A 12,484-nucleotide genomic window follows, 5' to 3' on the forward strand; every position below is an offset into this window, starting at 1 on the left:
GACACCGCCCTCCTGAAAGAATCTGCTTTTAACCGGCGGAGCGCGCGCCCGCGCAAGCGCCTTGGGTCCTCTAGGCTCCTCTGGCTTCTCCCCTCAGAGAGGAAGGGCGGGCTTTATCCACGATGCTGGGCGATTGGCTGTTTTGATCCATCGAAGGAGCCAGGAGCCAATGGAAAAGGAAAAAGAGTCAGTGTCAGGCCAATAGCGCGGAAGGGCCTGAATTAGAATGACTTTCCATTACGTCGGACTCCACCCATGCGTCTTGTGCGGAGTCTTTTCTTTATCCCCTTGTCCTCCATCTTGTCCCTGGTCTGGGCTTGCTGTTGGCTGTTTTGTTTTGTTTTAGCTTTTGGGAAGCTGTGCTGCATTTCAGGACCTTTCTAGACTTTCGTCCTGATTATTGTGGCTTACTTTGGGTATGACGTTGAACACTAAATAAAATAGTGGTTTTTTTGTTTTGTTTTGTTTTGTTTTTAAGATTTTACTGATTTAGGGGTGCTTGGGTGGCTCAGTGGGTTAAGCCACTGCCTTTGGCTCGGGTCATGGTCCCAGGGTGCTGGGATCGAGACCCGCATCGGGCTCTCTGCTCAGCGGGGAGCCTGCTTCCTCCTCTCCCTCTGCCCTAAGATTTTATTGATTTATTTGACAGCACAAGCAAGCAGAGGGAGAGGGAGAAGCAGGCTCTCCACTGAGCAAGGAGCGCGATGCGGGACTGGGTCCGGATCTGGGATCATGACCTCAGCCGAAGGCAGCCGCTTAACGGACTGAACCACCCAGGCGCCCTAAAATAGTGGGTCTTTATGCTTTTGTAAATTCTTATCAGCTGGAAAAAATCACTAGACGTTATACTGCATAGGAGGAAAAATCGTAAATTATTGCGATGGGGTACAGGAGCTTACCCAGTCTAATCCATTCTCAACCTGCTTTATTAGATTTATCTTCCTTTAGCCCTCCGCCCCCCACCTCCACCCCGTCCCCTTCTTACCCCTCTGGAGCCAGCCAGCTAAAGACTAGCGAATACACTAGAACATGGCAAACAAAACCCTCCATTCCTCAATATCCAGCGCAGGCATTCTCTCTCAACCCTGTATCAGTGCTGAGCCCCTCCCCAGTGCTTGACATTCCGTTTTATCCCTTTCCCTCTTCTCAATCTTAAGATATTGAGCGTATTTATTTTTATATCCCCAGCTGCTCAGTTCTTACTAAAACATACTAATAATACCTAACATTTAGTGAGTCCTTACTATGTGTGAGCCACTGTCTAAGCACTTTACAAGCACAATTGTAGGGGTGCCTGGGTGGCTCAGTCCGTTAAAGGGTTGCCTTAGGTAAGGGGATGGAGCCCCATATCAGGTTCCCTGCTGAGCAGGGAGTCAGCTTTTCTCCTCTGCCCCTCCCCCGCTTCATGCTCACTTTCTCCTCGCTCTCAAAATAAATCTCTCTCTCTCTCTCTTTTTTTTTTTAAGGTGTTATTTATTATTTGAGAGAAAGAGAGAAGCAGAGGGAGAGGGAGAAGCAGACTTCCTGCTGAGCAGGGAGCCCCATGCTGGCCTGGATCCCAGAATGCTGGGATGGTAACCTGGGCTGAAGGCAGCTGCTTAACTGACTGAGCCACCCAGATGCCCCCAAAAGAAATAAAATCTTAAAAAACAAACAAGTATAAGTGTATTTGATTCTCACCAGAACCCTGTATGTCATTATCTATAATGTATAGATGATCCCTCAGAATGTTGTTTTTAAATTTTTATCTTTTTTTAAGATTTTGTTAGAGAGAGCGAGCGCGCACAGTGGGGAGGAGTAGAAAGAAGCAGGCTCCCTGATGAGCAGGGAGCCTGACCTGGAGATGATTTCAAGGACCCTGGGATCATGACAGGTACTAAAGGCAGATGCTTAAATGGCAAAGTCACCCAGAAGCCCCCGTATGTTTTTAGGAGTGCCTAGGTGGCTCCGTGGGCTAAAGCCTCTGCCTTCAGCTCCCAGAGTCCTGGAATCGAGCCCTGCATCGGGCTCTCTGCTCAATAGGGAGCCTGCTTCCTCCTCTCTCTGTCTGCCTCTCTGCCTACTTGTGATCTCTGTCTGTCAAATAAATAAATAAAATCTTTTAAAAAGATTTTTAATGTTTTTATTAATTATTTTTATTAACATATAATGTATTATTTGCCTCAGGGGTACAGGTCTGTGAATCGTCAGGCTTACACTTCACAGCACTCACCATATCACTTACCCTTCCTAAGGTCCATAACCCAAAGATTTTTTTAAAATTATTATTTTTTTATTTTTTAATAAACATATAATGTATTTTTAGCCCCAGGGGTACAGGTCTGTGAATCACCAGGTTTACACACTTCACAGCACTCACCATAGCATATACCCTCCCCAATGTCCATAACCCCACCACCCTCTCTCCAAGCCCCCTCCCCCCAGCAACTCTCAGTTTGTTTTGTGAGATTGTCTTTTACGGTTTGTCTCCCTCCTGATCCCATCTTGTTTCATTTATTCTTTTCCTAACCCCCAAACCCTCAAGGTTGCATCTCCACTTCCTCATAGCAGAGAGCGCATGTGATAGTTGTCTTTCTCCCACTGACTTATTTCGCTAAGGATAATACCCTCTAGTTCCATCCACATCGTCGCAAATGGCAAGATTTCATTTCTTTTGATGGCTGCATAGATTTCCATTGTATATATACACCACATCTTTATCCATTCATCTGTTGATGGACATCTAGGTTCTTTCCATAGTTTGGTTATTGTGGACATTGCTACTATAAACATTTGGGTGCGCGTGCCCCTTTGGATCACTACGTTTGTATCTTTAGGGTAAATACCCAGTAGTGCAATTGCTGGGTCATAGGGTAGCTCTATTTTCAACTTTTTTTTTTTTTAAAGATTTTATTTATTTGTCAGAGAGAGAGAGAAAGAGAGAGATCACAAGTAGGCCAAGAGACAGGCAGAGGCAGAGGGAGAAGCAGGTTCCCTGCCGAGCAAAGAGCCCAATGTGGGACTCTATCCCAGGACGCTGGGATCATGACCTGAGCCGAAGGCAGCCGCCCAACCAACTGAGCCACCCAGGAGTCCCTCTATTTTCAACTTTTTTTTTTTTTTTAAGATTTTATTTATTTATTTGACAGAGAGAGATCACAAGTAGGCAGAGAGGCAGGCAGAGAGAGAGGGGGAAGTAGGCTCCCTGCTGAGCAGAGAGCCCGACGTGGGACTCGATCCCAGGACCCTGAGATCATGACCTGAGCCGAAGGCAGCAGCTTAACCCACTGAGCCACCCAGGCGCCCCTATTTTCAACTTTTTGAGGAACCTCCATGCTGCTTTCCAGAGTGGTTGCACCAGCTTACATTCCCACCAACAATGTAGGAGGGTTCCCCTTTCTCCGCATCCTCGCCAGCATCTGTCATTTCCTGACTTGTTAATTTTAGCCATTCTGACTGGTGTGAGGTGGTATCTCATTGTGGTTTTGATCTGTATTTCCCTCATAACCCAAAGATTTTATTTTTAAGTAATTTCTACACCCAAGTGGGGCTTGAACTTATAACCCTGAGATCAAGAGAACTTACAACCCAGAGATCACAAGCCATATCCTCTATGGACTGAGACACCAGATGCTCCCAAGTTGTTCTTGTTTTAAGATTTATTCATTTGGGGTGCCTGGGTAGTTCAGTTGGTTAAGCATCTGCCTTTGGCTCTGGTCATTATTTTAGGGTCTTGGGGAGCTCTTCAGGGAGCCTACTTCTCCCTCTGCCATTCCCCCAACTTGTGCTCTCTGGATCTCTCTATCTCTGTGTCAAATAAATGAATGAAATCGTTTTAAAATTATTTGTTTGTTTGTTATTTCATTTTATTTTTTTTTAAAGATTTTATTTATTTATTTGACAGACAGAGATCACAAGTAGGCAGAGAAGCAGGCAGAGAGAGATGAGGAAGCAGGCTACCCGCTGAGCAGAGAGCCCGATGCGGGGCTCAATCCCATGACCCTGGGATCATGACCTGAGCCGAAGGCAGAGGCTTTAACCCACTGAGCCACCCAGGCGCCCCGTTTGTTATTTTAGAGAGAGAGAGGACACAGGAAGGGAAGAAGGGGAGGGAGAATCTCAAGGAAACTCTTGAGCATTGAGAGCAGATCCTGACTTAGGATTTAGTATCTCCACCTGAGATCAGGACCTGAGCAGAAACCAGGAGTCAGAGGCTTAACTGTGCCACCCAGGGGGTCCCTTAAATTTATGTTTTTTATAAGGTTTTTTTTTTTAAGATTTAATTTATTTGATAGATCACAAGCAGGCAGAGAGGCAGGCAAAGAGAGGAACAGAAAAACCTGATGCAGGGCTCAATCCCAGGACCCCAGGATCATGACCTGAGCCAAAGGCAGAGGCTTTAATTCACTGAGCCACCCAGGTGCCCCAAATTTACGTTTTTAAAATAATCTCTGCACTCAACGCAGGGGTTAAACTCACAACCCCGAGATCAAACATTGCATGATCCTTTTTTTTTTTCTTTTAAGATTTTATTTATTTAGTTGACACAGAGAGAGAGAGAGAGAGAGAGAGAGAGAGAGAGACACTGAGAGAGGGAACACAACCAGGGGAGTGGGAGAGGGATAAGCAGGCTTCCCACTGAGCAGGGAGCCCAGTGGAGGGCTCAATCCCAGGACCCTGGGATCATGACCCGACCTAAAGGCAGATGCCTAAGTACTGAGCCACCCAGGTGCCCCAAGTTGCATGCTTTTATGAATGAACCAGACAACTTTGGGATGAAAAAGCCATGAAGACAGTGACTTGTCCATTTTGTCCCCTCTTTATGAAATGTACTTTCTGGGACATGAACAGTCAATTTTTGAATGAATGTACTGCATGTAGATATACAGACTTGAAATAAATAGCAAGAGTTTTTTTCTTGTCTATGGGAAAAATATCTGGATTAGTGTCTAAAGTTTAGACTCCCAAGATTTCTGAAAAATTAGCAGCTAGAAATGGGAGAATTTACTGTTTCAAAGCTGTTCACAGTTTTCTGACTTATTTCTTGAGCGAAGAGTATTGAAATATATTGAAATATAGTAGTTTGACGCGCCTGGGTGGCTCAGCTGATTAAGACACTGCCTTAGGCTCAGGTCATGATCCCTGAGTCCTGGGATCAAGCCCCATTATCGGGCTTCCCCTGCTCCTCAGGGAGCCTGCTTCTCCCTCTCCCTTCCCCTCTACTTCTCCCCTGGTTGGTCTCTCTCTCTGTCAAATAAATAAATAAAATCTTAAACAGTATAATATAATATCCTCTTCTTTTTTTTTAATTTTTATTTTTTATTTTTTTTAAAGATTTTTATTTATTTATTTGACAGAGAGCGATCACAAGTAGGCAGAGAGGCAGGCAGAGAGAGGAAGGGAAGCAGGCTCCCTGCTGAGCAGAGAGCCCAATGTGGGACTTGATCCCAGGACCCTGAGATCATGACCTGAGCTGAAGGCAGCGGCTTAACCCACTGAGCCACCCAGGTGCCCCCCCCTTTGTTTTTAAAGGAAGAAATATAGTAGTTGTACATAGGAGTTCTGGGTTCAAATGTCTGGGTTCAAAACTCAGTTTTAGCACCTTCCAGATGTGATTACTTGGGCAAGTTTCTTAACAACTATAAACTTGTTTCAGCACTGTAAAATGTGCCAGTAACAGTATTCATAGGGTTGTTGTGAAGTTTAAATGAGATCATAGTTTTAAGATCTTTGCCTTGTACCAGGAACAAAAGAAGCGATCATTATATGGTAGTATTATTATTATTTTTAATGGGTATTTATTTTTTTTTTTTTTATTATTAAAAGATTTAATTTATTCATTTGAGAGAGAGAGAGACAGCCAGAGAGGGAACACAAGCTGGGGGAATGGGAGAGGAAGAAGCAGGTTTCCCACTGAGCAGGGAGCCCAACGAGGGCCATCCTGGGACCCTGGGATCATGACCTGAGCTGAAGGCAGACACTCAATGACTGAACCACCCAGGCACCTCAGCTATTATTACTATTAATGAGTCTTTTGTTTATACAGATGTCTAGATGCTATTATATAACCAGCTGGAACCAAGTTGAGATTATGAGCTAAACCAGAGTGCACAGAAACGGGAAAGGTTTTTCCCTTGGGGGAACTTACATTTCTGGAGGTGACTGAAATAACTGTAATATTTATAACCAGGGTTCTCAACCCTGACTGTTCATAGAACCATCTGGAGAGCAAGTGCTAAAGCAGTATAAAAATCTAAATCAGGATTGGGGGTGGGAGTACAGAGCCCATATCAATTTTTTTTCTCTTAAAATAAGCTCTATGCCCATCATGGACCCCAAGATCAAGAGCCACAAGCCAGGGGATCCTGGGCGGCTCAGTTGGTTAAGCAACTGCCTTCAGCTCAGGTCATGATCCCCAGGGTCCTGGAATCGAGCCCTGCATTGGTTTGTTTATCTATCTATCTATCTTTCTATTTATTTATTTTAAAAAGTGTATTTATTTAGGGGCACCTGGGTGGCTTAGTCGATTAAGCATCTGCCTTCAGCTTCGGTCCAGACCTCAGGGTCCTGGGATCCAGCTTCTTTGCCTTCAGCTTCGGTCCAGACCTCAGGGTCCTGGGATCCAGCTTCTTCTCCCTCTGCTCCTCCTCACCCCCTGCTCATGCCTCTCTCTCTCTCTCTTCCCTCAAATAAATAAGTAAAATATTTTTTAAAGATATCTTTTTAAGATTTATTTATTTATTTGAGTGCAAGAGAGAGCATGAGAAGAGGGAGGAGCAGAGGGAGAGGAGGAAGCAGCCTGCCAGCTGAGCAAGGAGCCTGACATTGGGCTGGATCCTGGGACTCTGGGATCATGACCTGAGCGACCCAGGTACCCTAAACATTTTTTTTTTTTTAAGTTTATTATTTTTAAGTTTTTTTTTCTTTTTCCCCTTAGATTTTATTTGAGAGCATGGGAAAGAGCACGAGCAAGGGGGGGTAGAGGGAAAGGGAAAAGCTCACCACACTGAGCAGGGAGTCCAATCCCGGGCTCCATCCCAGGACCTGAGTGGAAAGCAGATGCCTAACTGACTGAGCCACCTAGGCCGCCCCTATTTTTAAGTTTTTAAGTGATCTCTATACCCCATGTGGAGCCAAAACTCACCACCCTAAGGTCAAGAGTCGCAAGATCTTCTGACTGAACTAGTCACATGCCCCTATTTATTATTTTTTAAATATCTCTACACTCATCGTGGGTCTGGAACTCAAGACCTGAGATCAAGAGTCTCATTCTCCTCTAAGCCAGATAGGCACCCCTATCAATTATTTTTTTAAAAAGCTCTTTAGGTTATGCTGGGTACCTATAGCTCAGTCTGTTAAGTGTCTGCCTTTGGCTTGGGTCATGATCCCAAGTCCTGGGATGGAGCCCTTCAGGCTCCCTGCTCAGTGGGAGTCTTTCTCCCTCCCCCTCCTCTCTCTCTCTCTCTCATTTGCTCACTCTCTCTTAAATAAATGAATAAATAAAGTCTTTAAAAAAGAAAATAATGTTCTTTAGATTATTCTAATGTTTAGCCAGGGTTGGGTACCACTGGCTTTTGAAGGGGACACATTTTGCTGATTGGCCTCAGAGAAGGTGTTAAGGATCTTGAGGAGGAGTGGGCAAATTACAGCTAAATCAGGCCTTTTAAAGGATTCTACAAACAAATTTCAAAGAATATATGAGAGAGACCATATGTAGACTACAAATCCTGAACTATTACCTGGCTCTTTACAGTAAAGTTTGCACATATCTAGGCTCAAGGTCAAGAGTCACATGCTCTGTCTGAGCCAACCTAGGGCCCCAAAATATTATTATACTACATTTTTTTTAATACTACATTATTTGATCTTGTGTACTTTACAGAAATAAGTTCATTTAAACCATCAAACCTCATTTACTGGGATATATATTTTTGTTTATACAGGGTGGCATGGGTCATTTGAACAAAAATTTGGGGGCGCCTGGGTGGCTCAGTGGGTTAAAGCCTCTGCCTTCAGCTCAGGTCATGATCCCAGGGTCCTGGGATCGAGCCCCGCATCGGGCTCTCTGCTCCGCAGCGAAGCCTGCTTCCCTTCCTCTCTCTCTCTCTGCCTGCCTCTCTGCCTGCTTGTGACCTCTGTCTGTCAAATAAATTAAAAAAAAAAAAATCTTTGAACAAAAAATTGGTCCTTTGATGGTGGAGTTCTGTGCAGACGTGGAAAGTTACCTTCTTCTGGCTTGGTGTTGAGTTACCTATTACAATAAGGTCTCAATTTATGAAAGAACAGTATTATAGGGCTATCAGTTTCTAGGTACAGACAAAATTGGAAAGAACTGTGAAGGTTAAAGGACACATTAGAACCTTCTGATATACTGTGTTCTAGTAGAAAACAATGTACTGGGTTGAGGTAAGTTGTGTAAATTCTGTTACCTACCATGTGAGAGATTTTTTCCCTTTGTTGACTAATTAAATAGAAATTCCATTTAAATGTACATTTCTCTCGGGATGCCTGGATGGCTCAGTGGGTTAAGCTGCTGCCTTCAGCTCAGGTCATGATCCCAGGGTTCTGGCAGAGTCCCGCATCGGGCTCCTTGTTCAGCAGGGAGCCTGCCTCTCTCTCCTCCTCTGCGTGCCTCTCTGCCTGCTTGTGTGCTTTCTCTCCCTTTCTGACAAATAAATGAATAAAATCTTTTTTTAAAAATAAATTTACATTTCTCTCTGCAAGAGGAATGTTGGTGTCAGGCACACCAGAGCAGGCTGGCAACTGAAAGGTGGTCGAAGAATGGGATCTATGGGGATGAATCTTTGTGGTTTGTATAAGCTTCCAGATCTTGCATCCGCTTTTTAAGTCTGTGTTTTTCTTTACCCCTAAGTGCTCAGTGGAGATTTAGGAGACAACACAGCATGGACTTTGGGAGGGATTCGGAATGGGGAAAGAAAAACCAGTAGTGAACTGGTGAGAGCTGACCTTCAAGCATAGGACTCTCAAGTGTGGCAGCAAGGATGAATGGCAGTGGTGACAATGCACTGTGGACACTGCACGACATGGTTTGCAGAACACATTGGCTTTCTTGGCAGGTCACAAAAATCAGTTATAAACCTGGTAAGAATGGTCAATATGAAACTCGTTTGTCATAAATTCTATTATTCACAGGTGCCATCTTATTGTCACAGGTTGGTAAGGTGGGGACCTGATCTGTTGTATCTTGTTACATCAAAAATTGAAGTTTTGCTCTTAGAGTCACCCCTTTATTTTTATCTATCTTTTATTCATTCATTCAATTTTAGATAGGCTCCACAACCAGTGGGGGGCCCAATGCAGGGCTTGAACTCAAAACCCTGATAAAAGACCTGAGCTGAGATCAAGAGTCGGCAGCTCCATAGAGGCACCCATAATGGTAGCTAAGTACTAAAAAAGTAGGGAGCTCTTTTTTCCTTTTTTTTTTTTTTGGTGGATTGCTCCATTAAATTGTGTGTCATCCTCAAGTAGGGGCCATGCTAATCTTCTCTGTGTTGTTCCAATGTGCTGCCACAGCGACCACAGGAGGGAGCTCTTTTAACTCTGTAATCAGAAAATTTTGAAGTGAAAAAAAAAAAATAGCGGTGTTATGAGCTATTGAAATATATCACATGGTCTGGGAAAACAAAAACGCAGACCTCAAGCAGAGAGAGAAATTTAGTGAAAGTATCTCTACCTTCCGCTCTGGTTGGGACCAAAGTGAAGAAGGTGGAAGAAAATGGAAGAACAGCTGGGTTGGCTCCAGGATGGGTTAGGTCTTGAATCAAAATACTGACAACAGGAAAAACTGGTCAGGGTCGTGTGAACTGCCACCATGAACAACACAAGTGGGTAAGTTTCTGGAACAGGACCAGGCTCAAAATACTTCTTGTTCTCCAAAATGGCTCAAAGAGGATTTGATTATTTTTCAGACTATGGGTTAGGGTCTATTAGACTCATGAAAACATCAGGGTACATAGTGAGTGTGGATACATGTTCTGTGAGATCTTTCTCTTGGTTTTCTATGTGTATATTTGGTTATATAAGTATATTATATATATATTTCTTGCCAAAGTTAGAAGCTACAGGTTTCTAGAGCTCTGGCAGGGTAAGGGCTTTCCCAGTTGCTCATTTCATCAAACACTTCGTATTAATCATGGCACAGCTAAAATGAACAAAGAACCATATATCTCAGTTATCTACCAGTAAATGGTACCACAGTGAAGCTCACATTGTTATTTAAAATATATAATGTAAATATGGTATTGACAGTATAAAAAGTAAAGGCTATGGAAAACTCAAGAAAGGTCAAAGGGCATATAAGCAATATACAGATCATTTCCTTAAAAGATAAATTTTAATATACAGAATAAAATCCAAGATTTTGTTTTTCACCTTCCCCAAAATTTGCGGGCATGACTTCTGAATCTGACCAGGAAAGTTTATATTTTGGTCCAATACATTATTACACAAGTAGTATGATCAAGTCCGGCTTGATTATCATAAATCATACAAGTTAACAGAATTTACCTTCAAAATTGGTTATTCTTAGATAAAATTTCCAATTTTTTTCTTAGCTAAGAGTTTACTCAACTTTAGCCTCAGAACCAGATTCAAAATAAGGTATCTTCTTTGACAGCTGGTCATCATTTTAGGTTTAATCTATGCAAATTATTTAATACTTTATTGAGGATCATACAAAAACTCCACAATAAATAATGAAAAGAGTATGCAAAATCATTAGCCTCTGTTTGCAATACAGAAAATACATGTCAGTTCTGGACCAAAATAACTCCATTGAAATACAAAAAGTGACAGGGAAGAATGGAAGGATTTGCAGTGACAGCTTCTGGTGGGGAGCTACAACCAACCAACCACCGTCAGCTATTTTGGAAAGTGAGGGTGGGTTTTAATTTGCAGATAAAGAATGTCTTCGGTAGTTTAAAAAAATAGAAACTCTAAGAAAGCTTGTGAATCATATACAAAAGCAGCTGTTTGAGACCAAGGTTGAAAACCAGAAATTTTGTGTTAGCACCGCCAGCAAGCACAGGTTCTGTGATTCATCTGCCCTCCTCTCTTGTGCAGAATGCAGACGTGATGTTGTATACATCATTTACAGGTATAAAAATTGTCCTGGAATACAGGCTTCCTGTAGGGTAAAGTCTTAAGCCCTAAGAGGCACCAAGCGGTTACAAAGGCTAAGCAACCGTCCGGATCACAAGTTCCGACGATATAATAAATCCCGTGTTGCCTTATCAACTTTTTGCTGGTAGTCCTCCAATTTGTCAAGTATTTTCTGGGATAGCTGTAGGAGAAAAGAAGGGAATTGTTATAGAATAGGTCAAGGACTAAAAAAAGACAAAAGTTTTTAAGCACTTTTGATTTCATCAACCAGCCTCCCCCTTATAATGATATTCGCCGCTCTGCTTCATTTACTCAACATTCAGTACAGGGGTCTGCACTGTGACTACTGATAAAATCCGACTTCTCTGTTAAATGCAGTACCCCAATCCTGTTATCCCAATGAGTCTTCTAAACATGCAAATCACACCAGTATTTTTTTAAATTTAAATTCAACTAGCCAACATATAGTACATCATTAGTTTCAGACATAGTGTTCAATGATTCATTAGTTGCCTGTAACACCCAGTGCTCATCACAGCATATGCCCTCCTAAATGCCCATCACACAGTGACCCCCCCACCCCACCCCCGTATTTTAATAAAAGCATTACAAGCTGTCTTCTGAGAACCAGAGAGGCTACATCTGGCTTAACTAATCATTTTGTAAAGGGATTGGGCCAGCATGTTAAGGGCAACAAATGGCTTCTGCTTTCCCCTTAATCCTTGAGAACTGAAGAGCAAGCTCTAGGAGTAAGTGGTAGTACAAGGGCTTAGGGAAGATCCATGCCTCACGAGAGGACAGACTTACGGCAATGTTGTGACTATTGGCGCTGTTCTCTCCCAGAGCCTGCAGAAGCTGGTCAATAGAAGAGTAAGGGAGCCACACCATTGGAGCTGTTGCAGACAGTGGAAACTGAAAGGGAAAATATCTACTATTTGAAGAACATCTCAAAAGCAGACCATTTCTTTTGGGCAGTTAGTTTCACGGGTTTGAATAACATAAAATTCTTTATTTTTTTTTTTTACAATAAGAAATTGCACATACACGCATACGGACACACAAGTGTACAACCCCTCCTCCCCACCTTGCTTCTCTTTTCAACTGGGAAACTTGTCCTTTTCTCAGTTAAATCAAATGTATGTATGTATGTATGTATGTATGTATGTATGTATGTATTTATTTATTTTCATATGTATTTTTAAATTCATGTCGCCTCTTGTCTTTAAGGAGCCCTAAAGCCTAATGAGGAAAAATGAACTAAAAAAAAATTCTTAATGTCAATGAATGAGACTATTTACAGTCTGAAACTTAATTCCAATTATCTGGGGAAAAAAGTTTGAGAAAGAGAAAGCTCACCTTTCAGAGTTCTCAATACTTTCCCGAG

At 42.6% G+C, this 12,484-nt stretch overlaps 1 protein-coding gene and 1 non-coding gene across 2 annotated transcripts in view; both read right to left on the bottom strand.

The window, feature by feature from the left end:
* Positions 1 to 9,423: 9,423 nt before the first annotated feature.
* On the bottom strand, positions 9,424 to 9,531 carry LOC123388722. Its single transcript, XR_006603240.1, has one exon. It is a non-coding gene; the product is annotated as a U6 spliceosomal RNA (small nuclear RNA).
* A 783-nt stretch (positions 9,532 to 10,314) lies between these two features.
* Positions 10,315 to 12,484, bottom strand: part of NUP160 (nucleoporin 160) — a 52,343-nt gene continuing 50,173 nt past the window's right edge. The window contains 2 exon segments of the mRNA XM_045089750.1: positions 10,315 to 11,281; positions 11,908 to 12,012. Of these exon segments, the coding sequence (XP_044945685.1) occupies positions 11,192 to 11,281; positions 11,908 to 12,012 (195 nt within the window). The 3' untranslated portion in view covers positions 10,315 to 11,191.

This window comes from Mustela putorius, unplaced genomic scaffold, assembly GCF_011764305.1.
Source record: "Mustela putorius furo isolate JIRA1106 unplaced genomic scaffold, ASM1176430v1.1 tig00000127_pilon_pilon_pilon, whole genome shotgun sequence".
Taxonomy (NCBI): Eukaryota; Metazoa; Chordata; class Mammalia; order Carnivora; family Mustelidae; genus Mustela; species Mustela putorius.